General features: G+C 38.3%; 1 protein-coding gene across 2 annotated transcripts in view; it reads right to left on the minus strand.

Moving 5' to 3' along the window:
* LOC141000804 (ethanolamine kinase 1-like) overlaps positions 1-18,197 on the minus strand; it is a 32,293-nt gene extending 14,096 nt beyond the window's left edge. The window contains exons 1-6 of one of the 2 annotated variants that reach the window (XM_073471670.1): positions 17,919-18,197; positions 12,989-13,251; positions 11,521-11,673; positions 3,707-3,855; positions 3,061-3,144; positions 840-1,000 (exon numbers count right to left, since the gene is read on the minus strand). In XM_073471670.1, the coding sequence (XP_073327771.1) occupies positions 840-1,000; positions 3,061-3,144; positions 3,707-3,855; positions 11,521-11,673; positions 12,989-13,251; positions 17,919-18,059 (951 nt within the window). In that variant the 5' untranslated portion in view covers positions 18,060-18,197. The remainder of the gene's footprint in view (positions 1-839; positions 1,001-3,060; positions 3,145-3,706; positions 3,856-11,520; positions 11,674-12,988; positions 13,252-17,918) is intronic. The other variant, XM_073471669.1, reaches the window with a different exon arrangement.
* Positions 18,198-23,414: the final 5,217 nt, after the last annotated feature.

The raw sequence follows: 23,414 nt of genomic DNA on the forward strand, positions 1-23,414 counted from the left end.
GTGATTTTCTCCATTAACAGGCTCTGTATCCCTCATTTTGACACACGGCTGTCAAAAATGAGTGGAGCTGGAAACTTGGCTTATTAAGCGTCAGTGATCAATTTCTCCCACTTCCCTCGAGTCAAGAGTCCCCCTCGGTTTGTCATAGAAAATCTGATTTCAATCAACGTGATGTTATCGCCTCTCTCTCAGCCCATTTCAGGCTTTATTTCTTTTCCCTCCTCTCACTTCTCCCTCTCTGTCTTTTGGCCGAGGCGCAAGTTATTTTAAAAAGTAATATGCTTCCTCATCATTTCTGGGCTATTTCAAGAGACATTCACACCGCCCCGAAATTGGTAGGACAATTCTGCATATTGTGTTGAGCTATGAAAGCACTTTTAGACAGATAGCCCAGCACCACTCGAGCCACCAAAGAATGAAAATTGTGGTCATAAGAAAAATAATTTTGGCTGCTGTCTTTCATTTTTCCCTGCGGCAGTTTCTAATCAACTCAGATGGAGTCCATCAAACTTTGAACAGTGACGGGTCAGCTGTGGATGGGGTTTGGTTTTCTTTGGGGATTTTTTTTTTCTGGGAGCTGGAAAAGTAAATTGTTAAAATGTGATGGTGAGGTGTTGCCGCCCTGTCATTTCAGAGCTCTGCAGACACATGGATATTGTTGAAATGAACACACTAATCTCATAATATTGAGATATTTGAGTCCCTCCGAGAGCAGAACTTAAAAACGGGAAATAACTGTTGAGAGATTTGTCACTTTCCAAAGTCTTTCCAAAGTGTTGAGGCACTACATAATGACATATTTCAACATTTCAACAAAGTCGGAGGGAGCAGACACTCACCAGTGAGAATTTGCAGACTTGAATGTAGAGCTGTGTAACTTCTGCCTCTGTAACAGTGACCTCACGTCCCGAGCTGTGCTTGTAACTCTCCAGATAGGCCGTCAGCCAGTCTCTCTGCAGCTCCCGGCTCGGGTAGAGGCTGTAGTTAACATCATTCACACCTTGGACATAAAACACACACACACACACACACACACACACACACACACACACACACACACACACACACACACACACACATGCACATGTTAGTGGAGCTACTGTCAGAGATAATATTCAACACAATGCAATATTCCTATATTTCAATATTCCTATGTGCAATAGTGAAAATTCAACTGTTGAGTTTGTTTCTTGTTTTCCTTGTTTTATCTTCCTCTTTTTCATATCTTGCTTTTTTACTTATTCATTAATATTTCTTTTGTTTTTTTTTATTGACGCTTATCTATGCTGCAAACCCCTTTACTGCTGTAGAAATTGAAATTTCCCTGTTTGTTCCCTGTTGTGGGACCCTGTTCTTTTCTTATCTTAAACTAGTTTTAAAGATTTGCCACATGTGCTAAGATCAGCTCAACCTCTCAGTCAATAAGTCTTCAGTGAGCACAATGCTACACACACGTTTATTATAATGCACTGGTTTTAAAAAATAAGCATGGAAACTGCATGACAGCATCTTCACCTGAGCAATCTTCGATCAAAATGGTGCAAATGTGCGCTCAAAAAATTGTGACACTGTGACATGAAAGAATTTGGACTCCAACTAATGATTTTCAAAGATCAATTACTTGATAATAATTTTTACAATTATTTGTTTGGCTTTAAAAGATCAGTTAAAATGTGGCATCAATCATTAAAGAAATCTTAGTAAAGGGTTTTAGTATCAGTACAATTTTCATATCTTTTCAAGCTGATTACTTATTTCATACTACTTTAAAAAGACAATCAGACAAATCCTTCATAAACACTGAACCCTGTGTAACTTTTATTTTAAAATAAATTTGCCTTTTTACTGATTTTCCATGACCTCGTGAATGCTGTTTTTGTTTGTTTTATGTCCCTTATTTGCCATATTGTATTATTTGTTTTGTTTTTTAAAAAGAAAATAGTGAAAATGCTCTTCCCAGTTAGATGTTAGAAACATATTGTTATTGATGTAATTTAACTTGGTACATGTATAACAGCATTTAAGCACAGATTTTAGGATCTTGTATTTCCATTTAATGCCACTTTACACTTCTGCTCCACTACATTTCAGAAGACAATATTGTACTTTTTACTCCACTATATCCACTTCACAGCAAAGGTCAGTGGTTACCATAGATAGAAACTGCTTAACAGGGCAATTAATAGTTGAAATGAGCTCTACATCTATTAATAAAAGAGTGTAACACTCACAGAGGCAATTGTTCTGCATTAAGTACTGTATATTATATATGTACAGCATTTAAAAACTGAGGTTTTTTTTGGGTTTTTTTGTACGTGGGTTATCAATGCTTTAACTTAAGGGCCCTGAATATGTCCTCCACCACTGCATACTGAATATTTAATTGGACACATACCAGAATATAAGAAGCGGGGGCTTTTTTATGACATGCGCAACAGATGAAAACTGATGTATGGTGTAAATGAAGGACAAGTTGACATAATAATAATAATTGACTGTAGTATTAACAGGAAAATGTGAAATGAAAAAAGGGATTTATACGATGTTATGAAAAAAGCCCGGACATATGAACATTTTTGTGCTCGTTCCAGACAGAATTTGGCATCGTGATCATTTTGTTCGGAACAAGTTTGCACAACACAGCTTTATCTCAAACATTATTTCATTTACAATCATTTAGAGTTGACATGAAAGCTGACACGACATGGTTCTTCAAAACTGTCTAAACGTATTAAATGGATGATTGTTCCACAAATGTTCAAATTAACCCTGTCAAGCTTTGCTGTGACACAGCTGGCACATCAAAGCCACTTCTATCACCACGCAGAATACACACTGTACACAGCAATTTGTCTTAGGCGCTTCAGAAGAAGGACATAGTTTCATGGCACATAATAGCAGAAAGATAAATGATATCACAGTCAAAGAGACAGCACAAACTGGACAATGATTCTTCATATCACATACTGTCTATACAACTTGATATTCCACATTAGGCCGTCTTATATGAAAAAGATTCAGAAGAAAATTGAACATCTTTTCATCACAGCACATACCTACCAGCAAATTCATTGAAGTGATTGCCAATATCGAAGGCCTGGTAGTTGTAATCGGCGTACTCGTAGTCGATGAATTTCACCATTCCTGGTGGAGGATGGAGAGGGAAAACAGCGGCAGTGGTTACCAGGACAACATGATGAACACATCTTAGGTATGGGCGTTAAACTGACGACTCTCCCTCCCTTTATTGAAGGTACAGAACCTTGTGGGACTCAAAGGAAAAGGGAGTCTCTTTTGACTGACATTCACACTGGGCATCCTTGTAAAACGTGAGAGAAATACAATCATAATGAAAGAATACAAATGAGGTAAGATATTTAATAAAGTGGGAATGCTTTTTCAGCGGTGCAAAGGTTTGCTTCTGTATGGGAAAAAAAGGGAAGAGGTACAGTATGAAAACTCTACGAGCCGCATTACTTCAAACTGTTGAAAAGAGAAAACATTAATCTATTTCCATGTAAGCTTCAGCGTCAGACTCTTCATTCACAGACCTACAGTTAAAGAGCATGAGGCAGTCTTTCGTTCTGAACAGCATTCAGTTGTTTTCAATGCTTCCACTATATGTCCATGTAAAAATAATTAAAAACTATCTTATTTTCATTATTATATCCACCATGTTTTAGTGATGTGCACCACAGTTCCTCACCCTCTGTGTGGTTGTAGATGATGTTTTTTGTCAAAAGGTCGTTGTGGCAGAGCACGGTCGGCGAATCAATCTTAGAGAGGTGTCTCTTCAATGACTCCATTTCAACTGACAAAGTCTCGATGCTGGGCACCTCTCGTAGAGTGGCAGGGCTGTAAGAGGTAAAACCACTGAAATTATTATTATTTTTTTCATAACAGAGAAGGCAAGATTGTTACACCAGCGTTTTGAGGAGTGTTTTGTGAAAGAGGGCCGTCTTTCATTCAGAGCTGTACAAGGCAGTGGGCACATTTGGAGTCAAAGTTTAACTCCCAAGAGACACCAAATGTGATAAACTGTAAACATTCACATTCATGATGACCAGCTTAACCAGTGTGTGACGATTTATACCAAAGGCTGCAGAAAGACGAGAGCTTTGAATCACTGAATGAGACAAGTGCAGCACCGATACATTTCATTTTAACAAAGTCATCACACACTGTGTCATCATAGGATGTCACAAGGCAAAACACATTAAAGGGATTAAATACGAAAATGAGACGTGAAATTTTTCTAAATTTCTCAGCCCTCCACATGTAAACCTAATATTTCCACATGTGAACTAAACTTAAAACTTGAAAATAAAATAATGTGACTTGTGAACTGGATATTTTCCACATATGAATGAAAAATTTTACATTTCCAATTTACATTCTAATCATGTGAATTGCATACAAAAAATGTGTGTGTATGTGACTTGCTTTTTGTCACACGTGGATTTTAACTTTCACAAGTGGAAACAAAACATGGCACGTAAAATCATGTGAAATCTGCTTCTTCACATGTGACTTCCATATTTTCACACACTTTCACATGCAGTTGGCTATTTTCACACGTAAACTAAACTCTGAATGTGAAAAGAAAACTGGACTAGACATTTTTTTTGTCACATATGAATGAAAATGTCAAATTTTCACATGTGGATTACAAACTTTCATGTGTGATTGGCTTTTTGTCACATGTGGAAACAAAAAATGGCACATGACATTTTTTTTCTTTATATATAAATTAAACATTAAAACATTTTCATATGCAACTGGCTATTTTCACATGTACTAAAACAATTTTAACATGAAAATAAAATTATGTAGGAAATGTATTTTTTGACATGTGAAATACAATATTTATATGTGGCCAGTTGTCAAATGTGGAAAGAAAACATGAAATCAAGTGAAATGTGCTTCTTTATATGTGAATTACACATTTTCACATGTGAACTAAACTTGAAAACGTGACCTGGACATTTTCACAAGTGAGTGGCTTTTTTCACATATGAAACACAAGAAATTTACATTTCACACATGGATTGCAAACTTTCATGTGTGATTGGCTTTTTGTCATATATGGATTAAAATTTTCACATGTGGAAAACATGGCACATGAAATCATGTGAAATTTGCCTCTTCATATGTGAATTTTCATACCTTTTCACATGTGAAATACAACTGAACGTGAAAAGAAAATAATGTCACAGGTGAACTGGACATTTTCGCAAGTGTTAGGCTTTTCTCACTTTATTTATTTTATTTAAACGTGCTTGGCTTTTTGTCACATGTGGATTAAAATGTTCACATGTGGAGACAAAACACGGCACATGAAACTACACGAAATTTTGCTTCTTCACATGTAAATTCCACATTTCCTACACATTTTCACATGTAATCCAAATTTTACCCATATATGAATTTTCACACCTTTTCACATGAGAACTACAGTTGAACGTGAAAACAAATAATGCCACATGTAGTTCACATTTTCACACATGACAAATAAAAACATCCACATAAGAAATTTTTACATGTGAATTACATACATTCATTTATTTTCACATATGGTCAGAATTTCCAAAGTTGTTTTGTTTTCTGTAAGAAAACAGGTCAATTAAAGGAACTTTGGATCTTATTCTTTAACAATACAATACAATACAATACAATACAATAGGTGTTATTAAATTTCAGTTTTGGCTGTCCAAGGAAAAAGTTTGGGCACCCTGGTTTTGAACACTGCAAGAATGCCTTATTGTAAAGTGGTACTATTATTACTTTGTTCCTCTTCAACTGTTCTTAAAAGGGCTCACTTAACCGAAAATTTCCCCTTCCACATGGTGACTCACCTGCTTTTAAGACTTGGTCACTCTAAAAGAATTTTGATTTGTCTGGATTGCTTGTTATTTTCCCATTGTCTACTGTGAATGATGTTTCAGAGGGTTATCAACCAGGGGGGGAAAAGACAAAAACACAGCCTAAAAAAATTAAAAATCCTTGATTTCATCATAAAAACTGTTTTGGTAACACATGCCTTAAACATTGGTATTCAGAAATCTTCATAGTTGGTTCTTTGAACATTTATTGTTATATGAAAAGAGTATGTGAGTATACAGCAGTCACGGGGAAAAAAAACAGAATTAAACTTGCATAAATGAATGGAAGACCAGACTTTAATGGCACAGTTGTCGGAGGGAGAAAGAAACGATGCTGAAAGAATGCAGATATGGAAGACCGACTTTGTCATGAACTCCACACTTTTCTTCTCTGAGCAACATGTTTGTAAACTGAAGCAGTTCAGCGAGCCTCATTGAGAGGTTACATGCCTTGTTTTCACTCCGTTGATTACTCCATCTATCAAACAAGGCAGTAATGTCCTTGGACGTCAGTGCAAAATGCACCTGGAAGAAATGCTGCGCAAGCATCCGTCTTCTAATTAATTTTCGTGTTTCCTTTTCAGTCGTCAGGCCACGATAAGAGGGTAATTTAAACAGTGTAATTTAAACACTACCTATTTATTCGAAGGGGAACAAACAGATGCTCCAGTATTATACACACTTGTAGACATAATTTAGTGAGGCCTGTTAGGAACGCACAATAAAAGCAGAGGAGCGGAGCCTTGTTTATAGTCGTGGCACAGAGGCTCTGCTAAATCCTCCCACACATCCTCCTCAACACAGTCAATTCTGTGTATTATTTTCAAGAAAGGATTGATTCAATAAAAGCACGATGAGGTCTTAGCTTTCCTTTAATGTAAAAAACAAATATATACAAAAATAGCTGTGTCTTGCTGGATTTTGGATCGTTCTGTTTCTTATTATTTTACTTCTGTTGTCAACTGAAATTGTGCAAATACCGTAAAATTCAATTCCAAATTGTATTTTCAAAAACTGCAGGCCTAGAATACAGAAGTCAGAGTGTTTGATTTGAACGAAATCTTTCTGTTATTTAAAATCAACCCCCTCTGACATGCATAATTGATCTATCTCCTCTCTAATGTGAGTTAAAGCACACAGTTGAATGGTGAATCACCCTGATTCCTTTTCAACCCATCCATTTCTTTAACTTAACAAACTGACTTTATCATAGAAAGCCACGATTACTCGGAGTCAAAAGCTAAATGAAAGACTTGCATTGACTTTAAATGGAAACCTGTCGTCTTGCCATCAGATCTTTTCCTCTCTCTTTTCTGTCCTTTTCACAAGAAACAGTATGTCAAGTACATTCGCCTCCTGCTCCTTGTCAAGTCTCTGTAAGGTAATTAGTGGAATTTCCTCCTCTGGCGCTTCATTATCAATGTGCCTTATTTACATATGATTTCAAACACGAGCCGAGCACTGCTGATTTTTTCTTTCTTTTTTTTTGTCTTCTTGCGGTTTTATGCAATTCATGGGAGTGCAAACGGGAGACGTAGCAGGGGGCCTTTTTGGAGAAGAAGACGCTGCACTCCGGCTTTCCATCGCTTTTCTCTCTTCTCTTTTCTCTCCCATCTCTGACTTGTACTGTGCACTCTCTCTCCGAAACCTTGCAGCTGCTGCAGCCTCTCTTCGCTCCCTCTCCCTCTCTTCTCTGTATCTGTATCTCTCTCTTTGCACAGCGGGTGGCTTGAGAGCTGAAGACCTCCTCTGCAGGTGCAGCCTCTTCCTGCTCTCTCTGCCTTTCTTTTACCATTTCCTCTGAAGATCACATTCATACCAGCACTCGTACATTCTCAAGTACAAAAGTTTCTCTGATGCCTGTTTAAAATCCCTTTTGCTTTTTTTTTAATATATATATATATTCTTGGTTTGCTCTGTCTTTGCTTCTGTGTGTGTGTGTGTGTGTGTGTGTGTGTGTGTGTGTGTGTGTGTGTGTGTGTGTGTGTGTGTGTCATACATACACTCAAGAGACCAGTAGGCCTATATAAGCCAATACACACCATAGACATGAGATTTAACCTGTTAAATCTCATCTCTTCAATCTCAAATCTCATAAATTCTGCGGTCGCATTCCTTTCATCAATTTTTCCTTACTTTTCAAACACTTAATATTATTCTACATATCCAAATTATTGATATTGAGTTGTTCAGTGTGTCTGTTTGAGCAGCGGTGGACTGTGTCAAGCCCCTCAGTTGCACAAATGTCTCACAATATAGCACCATCTATTGGGCCTCTAAATGTGGTGCAGTCTCATTCAGTAGATATGTAATATGTTGATTCATCCATACACATCACTCACTTTTGTCATCACGCTGTATATAAAATAGCTAATGAGGAGTTTTATACTCCCAAACTGCTCTGTTCTGTGTAAAACTGAAGCTTAAAAAGAAAAATAAAGTTAAACGTGAGAGTAGACGTGTAGACGTTAACCCTGACAAAGTCTCAACTCGTTTACAGTTCACTCCTTCTCTGTGCTTCATGTCACCCTCTGTGCCTTCCTTTTCAGTGGCAGTGTGTCCTTTTATGCATCATTCTATGCTGGCTGAACACATTAAAAGTTCACTTAACTGTCGGTGATGAAGTGAAAGATGTCAAAATCAAAGATTGGATGATAGATTCAATCAGATCTGCTGATTTTCCTCCCTGACAGCAGAAAATAAAATATCAGTAGATTGGGCTTGATAATGCAAGTCCTTAAAATGGATTTATAAAGAAAAAGTAGACAAAACAGGAAATGCTCACTAGGAACGAGAAAAGTTGTCTGTGTCTTGTCTTCCTGATGACAAAGAAGCTGACTCACTCTGGCTTTCTCTTACATCTGAATCCAGGGAGCTAAACCTTCTTATCATAAAAGACTGTCTCCTCCACAGTCCCTTTCCTTAATGGATGACTGGCTCCAGTGCCCACGTGATAAAACTCAAAGAAGTAACTCAAGCTGTTCAAAAGCAACTGTGGGCCTTCCAGCTTCAGTTTGCGTGGACTTCCGACCCCTTCGCAGCAAATATAAACAAGGCTGAACGTTTGACCGATAAGAGAGAGCTCTGCAGGAAGCTTGTGGGCCGAGCTCTGTTTCTTTGTAGTGTCTGGAAGGCCTCTCTCGCCTCTCACCCCCTGACCCTGTCAGAGATAATGCAATGTCATTGCCACGGAGGCCACTCCCCCGCCTCATCCCTCCGACCAATGACAGCTCACAATACCACCTCCTTCCACGTGTTGAGAGAGGTGAATGTGCCAATGTGACTCGGGCACTGACCGTTCACTGTGGGCAGGTTTGAGAAATGTGAGAAAATGATAAGGCATCAGTGGAAGTGCTGCTCCCTGAAAGATAAAGATGTGGAAAATGTTGCTGGTTTCCATCAAACAGATGATGGTAAAAAATCTTACTCTGAGGTGCCTCCTAACACCAGCAACAGGTATTTGTTTAAAAGGATGTCAATTCTAGTTCAGTAGATAATTGACAGCTTTCTTCTCTGACTCATACATTAATTTGAATCTTTCCTACACCTGACGAGACAGCCGACCGTTCACCAAGACTGTTGCCCCAGTAGTTACTGTTGCTACGCCTGTCAAGCTTTCCGTTATTGTATGGCACATGATGCAGTTTACAACGAGAACAGTGGCAGAAAATGACTCTAAAATCGTGGTCATTCGTGATTTTAGACAGAAGCAGACAAAAGCACTCTTTTCATTTCTAGTTGGCGACTGCTGAAATGAGAACTTTATCAGCTGTACCCACTTATTTATTAATTTATTAGAAATTACAGGGGGAACAGGGGGTCCGGACCACCTCCCTCTGGGGAATAGCCAATATCACTGTAAACATATAATTTAAACAACATACTAATATGCACCAGAAAAACTTATAGACGCAAAACAAAGTGTTTTTAAGTTTTTAAAGACTGGATCAACTCTTTATATGCCTCACAGTGGTTTGGTTCACTTCTAGTAAGTAGCTTCTTTGCTAAAGTTAACCTAAAACAAAAGGTGTGTCTGACATTTTTATTTATGTCTGCACTCAATAGAATAAAACACATTTAAAGTTATTACAAGGCTGTTCTATACATTGAATCTTGTGCGTCAATAGAGTGCTGTAGTAATGAGTCCTAAAAAAAGGAAATCAATTAGCATTTTTGCACATCCGGTTCCCTCGTCTTAAAGTCTATGAGCGTTTTTAATTGGTTTTCGGTTAAATGCCTGATATAATGTCTGTGGTTTCCACAGGCTTAAGATATTTACACGTTTTGTTCTACAACATAAAATACATCATTAAATGTCCCACAATTTAATTATAAAGTGCTCACGTGTCTTAAAATCAGCTGGAAAAACACAAGTGGCTAAATGAGGCAGGGCGACTTAAGTTACAAATAATTCTAACTCTAACTTTACAACTTGTACATAGATCAGTTAACAGAAAACATGTATAGTAATTGTGTAGTAAGACGCTTAGTGGTGGTGACATTCAAGTTATGCAACCGTAATGTAGTCTGTTTAAAGCCTAATATTAGCTTTTTACTGCTAGTGATTTAATTTATGATAATTTCTAATGCTGACTCTCAGATTAGCCTTCAAAAATATGTCATTGCCGCACCGCTCTATGCGGCCACAATGTTCTCACTTTGAAGCTGCATCTTTTAACATGCTGGTACAACCCTGAAGTTATTTACCTTTTAATTATCCACTATAGTTTAATAGTGTTCAGTGATGTTTCTTCTATAAACATTTAATACAACAGTAGGCCTACCTTTGGTGGCACCTTTGGAGTCCCCTTCAGGAATAGCTCCCCTGAATCTGTATTTCTCAGGCAAAACGACAGCATCCCAGCTTCCACACGGTGCATGTTCTAGTCACCAATGCAACGTTTTTTGTTTTTTTTAAACGTGACCTTTACATTTACTAACTGCTTCTTGGCCTTTGACAGAACACAGCATGAGGTTACTACTGCTGACGTTAAGCTAGTTCTGACATTCTAGTTTATGTCAGAGCGGATAGACACTAATTTCCAGGTCATTAAATAGTGATGTTTGGGGTTGTCATGGCTGTTTTAGCTCTGACTGACCCACCAAACCAAAATGTGCGCATTTCACAACCTGGGAATGAGACTCAGCAATCAACTATGTTTCTCCAGAGTCACTCACCCCACCCTTTCTCCAGTCCTAACCCTAAACCTGAAGTTAAACCCTTGGTAGATGTAGACACCTTTCTGTCCACCAAAATCTTGTTGTCAGTGAATCTGAGGTGATAAATCGGAGTCACATTTATGTATAAAAAATAAAATAGTTGTTAAGTTTTAAGGTGGCGGGTCATGTCATTGACTTAACATTCTTTGGCCAAACAAACACCATTTTGCTGATCAAGTCCAACAAATCCATTATCCAGACCTAATTTCAGAGCCAAAATCTGAGCTTCCAAGATAAAGTTTGGCTTAGAAAAGCTACTGTTGGGGTGCTCTTGAGCAATGCCAGTGCTACTGCTCAGTGGTCAGCGTAAAGCTGTGGTTGCATAGTAAACATTAACATGTTGTGTTCAGAAAGCAAACGTGTTCTGATGACTACTGTACAATATCTAAAACACCAGAACATTGAGACAATTTTGTACCTTTTAGTGCACCGCTGCTCGGCTGGGCTGCTGTGGATGCTGTTCTGCACCAGTGTGAGAAAGTGGGACATTTTTGTCCAGAGCAGAGGTTCAACAGGCCGACCACATTTTGGCTGGATAGAGTGGATTCTCCCCATCTCTGCTGCGATCAATCTGCGGAGAGAAAACATTTTCTCAGATGAGCCTGGCTGACGCTGTTATTGCACAAACAACCATTATCAGAGTAGAAACACAACTCCCTTTCCATTTAGCGCTCTTATCTTGTTCTTCTTCTCAAAAAATGGGCCTTGTTGCATTCGTGACCTTTTGACTACTTGAGTGCTCATTCTCGAGGCATCTTAGTGGTGACACTAAGTTTTCTGGGTATTCCCCACAGAGGGTATCAGGCAGAGCAGGTGATTGATGGGTATCGTGGCCCTGGCTGTTCAGCCTTGGCTGGCTGTGTTGTGTCCCACTGTCCTATGGAGAGAATAATGACGCTGGCCTGTTATCACGAGGATGATGAATGAAACCGGGGGCACGACTAAACAACATTGCTCAAAATGAAACACGACTCAACTGAAGTAATTTTAAAAAAAAACACCTGCATCAGCACAATTGAATTGCTCAACATATATGCACACACACACGACCTCATGACAAACACCACTAACTGTTTTGTTAGAAAACAAATGTTGAAGGTTTCACATCACTCTCAATAAACCTGTTGAATTTGCACAGCTTGACAACTAAATGGACCTGAAAATAATGTGCATTGGCATTATTCAGCTATTGTTGTGTTTTCTGTGATAGTGATGGTACTGAATGACCAAGCTTCACTAAGTTTTACCTGTGGTAAGTTATGTATTAGCCGACATATTATGTTTTGACTTATAAAGCTGAAATTTCAAATAGGTAGCCATTTATGCAACATTTTTACATTCACACACCATGATGACCTTTACTGTACTGGTACGGCATATTATATAAATTTGGCACAGTTCACCTGTTTCACGAACACTCATGTCATGTGTCCCAAACACGATGATTTGTTGTCACGACTCATGTGAAAAGCATTAGTTAATGTTCACATGTGTTTTTCCAATTCTGGTTTTATGATTAAATATCCTTTTTTTTTGCCTTCAATGTTTAATTACAGTATATTAACAACAACAACAACAACAACAAAAAACACCATTTCCAAGGCAAAACTGGTGGTAAGGCTGAGTCGCATTAGTATTTGAAAATTCTGCACGCAACTTGTTTCAGATTCATCTCTTTAACTATGAACTCTTAAGAAACGTCAGCTTTTTTCCAACCTTTTTTCATTTTTATGACCAATTTGTGGGACTTCATCATGTTAGTGCTTGAACAGGCTAGTTTCTAGCTGTGAATGACAATGTGAACCAGCACATTCACTAAAAAAAAACCTACACATGCTCAGCACATTCAAATAATAGAAATAAATCCCAATTTAAAAAGCATAAACCTGTAGATGGAGGGCTGCCGGAGCAGCTCATCATCCAGCACCGTTCCTCGAACAAACTCGTAGCAGATGCCATTCTGGAAGCTGCAGTAGATCTGAGGACCACACCCGTGGGCATGGAAGACCTGAAACATCTCCACCTCCCGGTCCCGGTTAACGTAGAGCTCTGTCATTTTGCCGTACAGTCGCACCAGAACACAACCAGGCTCCAGGAGAGAGCCCACGTAGCAACCAATCAGCTGGTTGGTGATTCCTTCTGTGAATGTCTGGAATAAAAGGAAATCAAAGGGGAAATGAACATGGAAAAATACTTCGAGCTTGGATTTTTCAGGGTAGAACAAAGCAAATGAAACACTTCAACATCTCCAAATAGTCCAACATTTTAAATTGGCACTGACTTTCTATCAACTTTGAAATTGATGCTTAACAGATAACAACTGTGACAACGCAACCTCTTGTAAAAAGGGGGACTTGTCTTAATGATAGCATTTACGCTATTACATGTGGACAATACAATTGCAGTGTGTTCGAAACCATTTTAGTTACAAAATGTCCCTATTCTGTAAAAGTTTAACAGCCCACTACTAAACCTCAGTCTGAGTTATTCAAATCACACCAAACATGGTTGCACTCAGAGCTTTAGAAGGTAAATAAGTGCAGCTAACAGATGCAATATGTTTCGTTTAAGGATCTGGATTACAACTCACTGGAACATATCATTTTACAGGCTGCTAATTTACTGCCGTTATGGCTCGTTTATCTAAAATTTTCTACTGACCTACCATCACAGGCACAGCATTGTGCAAAAGCAAACTATAGAAGCAGAGTGGTCATTTACCAGTAATTGTATAGTAGAAAAGAAACTTGAGAAAATACATGTGTACTTTGAATGAGAGTTTCTCAAATATGTAAAGATCTTCACAGATGTGAACATGGAACCACAACTTGCAAGACATGAAGAATCAGCAGTGGTAGAAGTATTAAGACCTTAAAAACAGTAAAAACACAGTATAAGAAATACTCAAAACCAGTAAATGTCCCACCGTAAATGTTTTTTTTGGTACGTTTTTAGTAAAAATATAAAAGTATTGGAAGGAATGTGTACTTAAATGATCAAAACTAAAAGTACTAACATCAGCATAATACTAATGAATTATTGAACGTAATATTGTCAAAGTGACATCGACTGTATGTTCTAAACTGTGTCTAGTTTAGTCTTTCATATTTTCTAAACTGATTGTACATTTACAAAGACAATTCTTAACTGAAAAGTAATTGGTAATATGGCTGTGGAATAATATTAAAAGAAGAGTAGAAGCATAAAGGAGCATAAAAATAAAATACTTGAGTAAAGCACAAGCACCTCAAAATCACAATTAAGCCCACTTCTTAAGTACTTAACCCTAACCCTACATTCCACCAATTGGGATTGGTTACTTATACCATAAATATATTTATTGATAATTCATAAATTGACATTACCAGTATTTGTGCCTAAAGAGCGAAGTGAAAGTGATGTTTCTGTTAAAATAATGTCAGTCATACTGCAAGATAACAAAAAGGGCAAAGCAGGTGACTGCACAGGGGCCCCAGACTCCCACGGGAGTAAGAGTGTTAAGTTCACTGAGTGTCTGGCGGTAATAATAATAAGTTTATTTGTATCAGGGACAATGTACAAAATGACATAAGTCTCGAGATGAGAGAAGATGCTTTGTACCGGATTTAGCTTACTAGCTACTTTCCATCCGTAGTCCCTGGGCAGGTGAGTAAGAACAAAAAAAGAAAGGACAAAAATTGTCAACTTACATAACAGACCAAACATCCATACAGATATGCGTATATACGCCCACTCACACATCACTAACACTCATTGCTAACAGGTGTAAAACATATTTCATATCAGAATGAAATAGAGTTGCTTATTTGATTAATTGCATATTGTAATCATTATTATCTAATCATCATCATTAGCTAATGGTGTGGCTCTGTCTTTAAGAAGGACTCTATGTCAAAAATCTAGTTTTAAAATATTCTTTTTAATTTTAGTTTATTGTCACTAGCAAAGTGATGAGGAAAATAAAGCTTATAGTCAAAAACACGAAATCCAAGAATCAAAAATCCAAAAGGCAGGCAAAGAAAATCCCCAAAAAAGCAAAGACTGGCAGTCAAAACTCAGTCAACAAAACAGAAATCAACAAGTGTAAAACTAAACAAACCAGGGAGACACAGGGAACACCGGAAGCAACACAGGTAGTCACAAATAGCACACAGGACGGGGGGACACGTGAGACGCAGACAAACCAACGAAGAGTGAGGAGAAAACACTGGATAACACAGGGAGTGATTAACTAAATGAGCACAGGTGAGGCGCAGAAAGGGGAACAGACAAAAGGAGGAAGTAGAAAGTGACACATGACACACAAGGATAAAATTACCAAAATAAAACAGGAAATGACAAAAAAAAAGTAGCCTCCGAACAAAACTTTAATCGACATAAGATATTGTCAAGATATTGTCTGTGAACAGGACAACAATCTGAAATGTAAAGAAGTGAAGGGATAGAAATTACATTTGGACCTCTGACTGATTTTACTGAACCTGCAGCAGGGTTTGAGATAAGTGGGAGCCAATGGGAGCTGAGCACCCTTGAGGTAGGGTCTAAGCTCCCATGAAAGCAGTAAAATCACTGAAACCCTGAAGGACAGACTAAAGCCCGCACAGTGTCTTTAACAGTTAATCCTTCTTCCAAACTGAGTCAGAAAACAACCGAAGTAAATGAACATAAAATTAACCTTGCATGTAGAGAAACAGACAGGCATGCACAGGTAGAGTGCATGCCGCGGCAGTTGAATGACAGATATGTAAACAGATGCACAGCTGTAGAAAGCAGCAGCCTGAATGAGTTCACGTTACAGATCACACTTGCAGCACAGCCTGAACCGCTCCGTGTGTGTACACAACAATACCGCAGTGACCGCTGTTTGCCTGCGAAGGCCTCATCGGACATTTGTTGTCATTCAGTGGTTTCTCAAAGTCTCTCATTCTCTGCCACAGTCCCCAAGGCATTTTGTGAGCCTCAGACAGGCAGGCCCACAGTTTCTCATCAAGATGGAAAGTGAACAAACATGCCCACCTTGACATCTGATCATGTATTTATATAGTGGATGGAGGGCAACGTGGATACTTTCCACTAGCTTTGACATTGTTATCAAATTCCTTTTGTCTCTTATTTGCATCAATTGTCATTTGAAAACAAAAACTCACTATTAAAAGCTCTTCCTAAGCTTGAACTCTGAACATGTGAACCTAAACTGCTTTTATTAATGTGCCAAAAAAGCTATGCAAATACCACACTCCCTTTTGTAATTATTTGTTTCAGCCTTGCCTCTCGATTTGCTAATATATTTTTTCTCTTTGCAATTATTTTAATTAAATCTTTTGTGTGAAGCACTGTCGCTTTATTTTTTTTAACAATCTCTCCTGTGTAAATTTGTCTTGTATTCCTTAGTTTTCCATTCCTTTTAAAGTTAAAGTGCATATCAGGCATTCAAATTGCCTCAACTTGTTTCACCTTGAGCTTGATCTTTTGTTTCATTTCTCAAAAAGACAGATTATAAAGTGATTCACAGGAAGGCTTAAAAACAAGAATAGTAAAATAGATTCAAAGATGAAATGCAAGATAAAACAGAAACACAAGGGCAGGTGTAACAGTAGGCGCTGTCCTTCCCTTGTACACTCAGTTGAACACAATACATCATTAAAGGGACTGTTGAGGGCTGAAAGAGAAACATCTACTCCTCTGTGTACATTACAGGACCTGGTGTAGATTGAGAGGTCACCCACCCAATGTGCTGTCACATAACAAACATAAACCCTATTTCTCTGAAAGATTGGACCTTGTGTTTGCACATGGGACCAGACTGGGATTATCCTGTTCTGACAACATTAGACATCTGTTCCCAGGTTTAGAAAATAAAAGAAAGGTACCTTTGTTGACTTGTTACCTTGGAGTTTCTGCTGGTATTTTAGTATTTAGTAAGATGTCATTCAATATCATGCTAAATGTACAGAAGATAAGACATTTCAGTTTCAGCTGTTGTTTTTGTGTAAAGATACTAAACATACAAAATTAGACAGAGGCAGTTTACAAATGTCACAGTGACAATGTCAAAGACAGGTCTACGTGCCACATGATAAATGTGGCATTCAACATCTCATTTAGAGTTAGTGGAGCACAGATATAGTTAAAATAGAGCAAACTAAAAATGTGACACACCAATTATTTTTAATGGATCCCAAATATGTAAGAGATAATGCCCAATGAGTTGTCCATTATCAGGAATTAATGGTCGACACAAGGACGCTGGAAGTCAAGGTATGTGGTCAAGGTAACTTATCTTATCTAGTAGTTATCAGCAACAATTTACAACGATGAAAATACTTTGCAACACAGCAGAAAACTTGAACACTAACATACTATAGGTCAAAGCAGCTACATTAACAGCAGCAAGGAGATGAAGAGAGAAATATGTTTCACAGCATGTTAAACAACAAGACAAGCTAGCTAACAACCATACCACTGTCCCCAAATCAATTAAAAAATCTTCTCGATCAAATGACCAGCTGATTGCAGTAGGAAGTGGAGTTGAACAGCGAATGGGATGAAAGTCAGTTCACCAAGATTTTTTGAATCAAACAGGGTTTACTCACCTTTTTATGAGCTACACATTACTTATTATGGGCAGTAAGACATTACGTGATAAAATGCATATGCATTTTGTGCAATGCTCAATCTGTATAATACAAGGTGAGCAGCGGGTTCATGAGTCACAGCAGGAGAAGTTTATCTGAATGACCAAGCCTCAACCAACTGACATATCTTTTTCTCTGCAAAGTGGCTAGTGAATCACAGGTGACACAAACTTTCACTTGCCTTCATCTGAATATCCTGTGCCTTCCAATGAGGACGGAGTCTTCTCAAGAGGTCCAGGATTCCTTTACGAGGTTCCAGCTCATCAATACCGACATCCACATGGATAAGCTGCTTCCTAGCACCAGCAGACATTCTGTCCATTTTCAACAAGTCTTATATTATTCCCACTCAGTTCTAAGAGCAGCTGAATTATGTCCACACCATCCAAACATAGGCCACGGTGAGACAGACAGGTCTGAATGATCCAAAACAGAGGCCTTTGCTCTGCTTTGTCAGAATAATTTGAGAGCCATCGGACGTCTTCATCCCCACTGCTGCAGAGTTTACACATTAACTACCAGTGGTTGGAGCTCTGCTGCAGGCACGTGTGGTGTTAGACAGAATTCCACAAGAGAAGTCATTTGATAAAATAACAAACCAAAGGATGATGATTAAAATTTGCCTTAAAATCAGATTTTTACTTATATTTACTCAATTTGGAACTGAAACAATTAGTCAGTTAATGGTTTAGTCAATCTGCAAACTAGTTTGATAATCAGTTAACCCTCTCAGCCATTTTTCAAGCTAAATTGTCAAATATTTGCTGGTTCCAGGTTTAAGGATTTGCTGTTTTTCTTAATCATTTCTCATAGTAATTGGTGACTGGACAAAAGAAGCAACGTGAAGAAGTCAAGTGGGGCTCTGGTGAATTGTGACGAGCATTTTATTTCGTCCATTTTCTGACAGCTTATAGACTGAATGATGAATCGATTAATCTTGAAAATAATCAGATTCATCAATAAAAAATTTTTAAAAGTTACTTACAGCTGTAATTTATCGTGTTAACCATGTAGTATGCCTGTAAATAAATTTACTAATTGGGACCCATTGGGACAAACCTTCAGGGCCCTCATACGTCATCAGTTGAAGTTGATGGTGTTTACGTTATGAACGGACATTTGCAATATGGCATCTTCAGCTACAGTTACAGGTCCCCAGATCAACTGCGAAAACAACTGTTTGTAAGTACAAAGTGCATGGCATAGTTGTGTCACTGCCATGATCAGGAAGAAAACACAAACTATCACCTGCTGCTGAGAGAAAACTGGTCTGGGTGGTCAAGACTCAAACAAAAACCACCAAAAAGCAAGTCTGCGGTGAATTAGAAGCTGCTGGAAGACAGGTGTCAGTGTCCACAGTCAAGCATGTTTTGCATCAACATGAGCTGAGAGGCTGCCGTGCAACAAAAAAGCCCTTGCTCCAGATGCGGTACCTTGAAGCTCGACTGAAGTTTGCTGCTGATCACATGGACAAAGAAAAACCTTCTGGAGAAAAATTCTGATGTCTGTAATGACTCTAATGTCTGACATTAAAGAAGTGGTACCAACTGCAGCTACTTCACTGCTGGACTTAAGTTACGGGCATCATATGCCATTAAAGGGGGGAATGCAACATTAAAATCCATCAAAATGTGGGACTGTAATGCATAGAGCTAGCTAGCCAGCTAGAGAAGCTAGCAACTGAGACATCAGCAAAATGCTCCCGATTGTTTTATACTTGTTACAAAGAAAAGAACCATAAAACCTTGAAACGACAGAGAGATCTCATTACCCACAGTTTGAAGTGTGCCTCTTAGGAATCTCTGTTTGGATCGCCATGTAGCCCTACCCCTATATCTCATTGAGAATCGAGACACCCTGCCTCTAGACGTGAACGCGCAGTATGGACTGGATGTCATTAAACAGATGTCATGCGCTGTCAGCCATGAAGATGTGACACTTGTGTCCAATTTGAGCTCTGCATATTTTCTCTCCTAAAACTCTTTGCAGTCAATTTAGGCACAGCTCTCTGATACTTGATGCCCTACCACGCTGTTCTAACATGAAAAAACTGAGCATGCTGCAAAACATCACTGCACTAAGTCCCAGAGGCTGGATACAGAATTAAGGTTACAGCTTACTTTGTTGAAGTTTATTCAAGCTAAAAAGTAGGCATACGACAAAAATCAGCCCAATAAGGCCACTTTTGATCATTTTCAGATGCATCACATTTTGGCTTGTGTGCAGCGCCAGCAAAGACTTTTAAAGGGTGGAGTCCATTGTTTAACCAAAGACATCTTGTCATCTAGAGGACCCATTTAAATATCATACAATTAGTTGGGTTAAACATGACCTTTCATGCTCACTCAATGCCATGGAACATTTCAACATGATCACTCTGTAAACACAAAACGAATTTCATAAACATTGGAGCAGCATGTTTTCAGTCTGTTAAATTATTTAGATGTTGGGCCAATGTTTACCATTTTGCATCATTACAGTAATTGCCTAGAAGTCACGAATGTGGTGATCATCTTGAACCGAATACTTCTGCAAGCTTTTAGACGCAAATGAAATTCACTTGCCATCAAAGAGTGTCTCATCATCAAAGATGTTGTGTATTGAAAGAGAGATGAGTGTCTCGATTAAAAATGTAAGGGTCAGGCGGTAGAATCGAGTAGCGCAGTCTGTGTTTGTGTTGCTGCGTGTACCTCTCAAATACAGCCGAACAAGAGGGCTGGTTTGAAAAAGAGATGACATACAAAACCACCCATGCATGCATGAATATTCTGTTATGACACTTTGCAGACAGATTCACTTACTGTATGTCTGGCTTGTCTTTTTTTCTTGTCCCTCGTTATTGTTAAATATGGAGTCTGCAGACATTAACATTTGGGCCTTTGAGCCTAGAAAATTAATCATTTATGAAAGGATCACCAAAGCACCAGTTGTGTTGAAGACAGCATGAAAGAGTAATAAAACTGAGTTAATGTTGCTGGAGTTTCTCTTGACTTCTTGACATTACTTAGACGATCACAGAAGTCATTTAAGCAAAAGAACCAGGTATACCTATTGAAGAAAATGTGGGAAAAAAATGAGTGGGAGTAGAATAATAGAGGAGAGGATTGAAAGATTTCACTATCTGCAGATTATATTTAAGTCCTCACTTCTCCTTCTAATGGAAGCCGCTACTAAACATTTTCCATGCTCTCTGGATGATGGATTGATTGGCAAAAAATGAGAAGTAACTGAAACAGCTGCAGGTTGTGCTTTATGGTCACAACTTTCCATTTTAAAGGATAAGGCTGGAGATATTCTTCATTTTTGTTATGTTTAACAAATCCCATCAAATGACAAAAAAAATAAATAAATAAATGTGAGAGTCATTCTCTCAATTCTACTCGACTACTCTCGCCTGTCAGTGGCTATCAGCCCCAAGTCCTTATGTTCCTACGGAAGATGACTTTAAAAACTAGACAAACATGTATTCCACTTCTTAAATAGACTAAATATTTTCCTAAAACAGTTGTGGAGAAAATTGTGCATTTGTTGGGGACTATTTTCAGCAGTTTTTCTACTCATCAGTGCGGTCGAAGATCTTTGCCAAAACAGCTCAGCTACACTAACCAATCAGCATTTAGGTGGCTTTGTTTGGATTATAGCTAATGAGCTTAAAAGGTTGTTAGCATTTAGTAACATAACACATGATAAATACCAATCATTTAAAGTACTGTAGACATTCTAACATGTTCGCCATATTTGTGAGTGAGGTTTCATTAAGAAGTGATAAAATCTGACAGTGTTGCAAATTTCACTGAAGTTCTGTGGTCACTTCCTGGCAGGATGTGACTGACAGCTTATCAGACCAACAGGCCGTACAATCAGAAATACCTATACAAAAGCAGTTATTACGGAAGCAAAGGAAGAAGTCGGGTGAGGTAGTATAAAGAGCAAAAAGTGTCAAGTGTATTTCTAGATCACTCTAAGTATTTTGTGTACCTGTAATTTGCTTTTGTGCTAATGCTCGTGTCTTTGTTGGCTCGTCTGCAGAAACCTCAAGCGCCTTTCCGCTCTGCTTCCTGCTCGCCCGCTCACCTGAGTACCTCCACGCCAGCTCCAGTAAGCCCTGCCTGCCTGCCAGCCTGGTCATCTCATCCACGTTACCCTCCAGAGATCACTATTAAATAATAAAAAAAAATCTTTTGCTCCCTGAATACGTGTCTCTAATCTCTGCATTTGGGTCTAATGAAAACCCCACCATAACAAAAAGTCAGCATAAAGAGGAGGTTGGGATGGATGGTTGGGTTAAACAAACACGGACTTTGACCCAGGAGACTGCTGTTCATGGCCAGTGTGAAACCAAACGTGAATGGGTTTTTTTTCAACCTTTTTAAGATGACATTTTTAAGAACATTTTTAAGATTTTTTAAGACTAAGATGGTTAAGTGGCAGTGATGTAAGTCACTGAAGTTACATGACTTATTTATTTTAACCCAACCCACGATTATTTCCTAAACCTAGCTATGTGGTTTTCTTGTCTAAACCTAACCTAACTGCAAATGTACAACAATGGTCCAGTACACCTGTCGCTTGTCCACTGGTCGTGTTGTTTTGTCATTTTGCAAGTCACTAGCAATCGACCGACTCAGTTCAATCGACTATTCAGAAGTTTTGGAATACTTCTTAGCATTACAATGCTAACATGCTGATGCTAAGAAGGTAAAAACATTCACCCTGTTCTCTAACTTTGTCTAGCTCTCTAGCATCCTAACATTTGCTAAACACAAAGAACAGCTGAGGCTGATGGGAATGTCACTGAAGTATGAATCTGAATGTCTGAACCTAAATTTCATGGCAATCCATCCAATAATTGTTGAGAAATATGACTCAAAACCATAAATATGGATCTCTTGGTAGCACTAGAGGAGAAATCAGGGGAATCACTATATTCATGTGGTTCACCCTCTGGGCACAAAATGTCAACCCATCCAGTAGCTGTTGACTTGCTGGTGGAGCAAGACGAAAGAAAATCTAAGGATTACCAAAACTAATTGGGATTCATCATGTGGAGACCATGAATGTCTGTACTTACTTGACATCCCATCCAATGTTATATAGATGTATAGATAATTCACTAAAAAACAAAACCACCAAAGGTGGTGGGATTTATCCTCAGATTATCTGTAGAACATTTTATCTGAACCCATCCAGATATTTCAGTTTGGACCAAAGGTGAACCTACCGATAGACCCACATTTCCATCATTAAAGCCGTTAGCAAGGTGTGCATATATTGCAAGGTCTTACCAAAGGTGAATTGCATCTTTGTTTGTTTGTTTGTATAAATTGGAGTGTATGGAATGTAAACTGAATCTCAGTTATGCATGGAGATGCTTGGAGAAGAGCTGTATACAGAATAAGAAAAATGTGGAGAGTTTTCTTTTTTTTTCCAAAAAAGCGCCAAACTGTTACGGCTGTGGGCATCCTGCAGCAAATTCACAACACAAACATCCTCTTAATGTTACAAACTGTGGTCTAACATTGATACTGGCACTTATGATACGAATCATATAAAACAAAAAGGAGAAGAAGAACATAGAGTCATTCCAACTAAGGTAAAATAAATGACGTGAAAATTGTCTAACCTTGACTTTTAAATACCAAGTCTCCTCTAATTAGTCTGGTATTTGATGAATAAT

This window comes from Pagrus major, chromosome 8, assembly GCF_040436345.1.
Source record: "Pagrus major chromosome 8, Pma_NU_1.0".
In the NCBI taxonomy this organism is placed as follows: domain Eukaryota; kingdom Metazoa; phylum Chordata; class Actinopteri; order Spariformes; family Sparidae; genus Pagrus; species Pagrus major.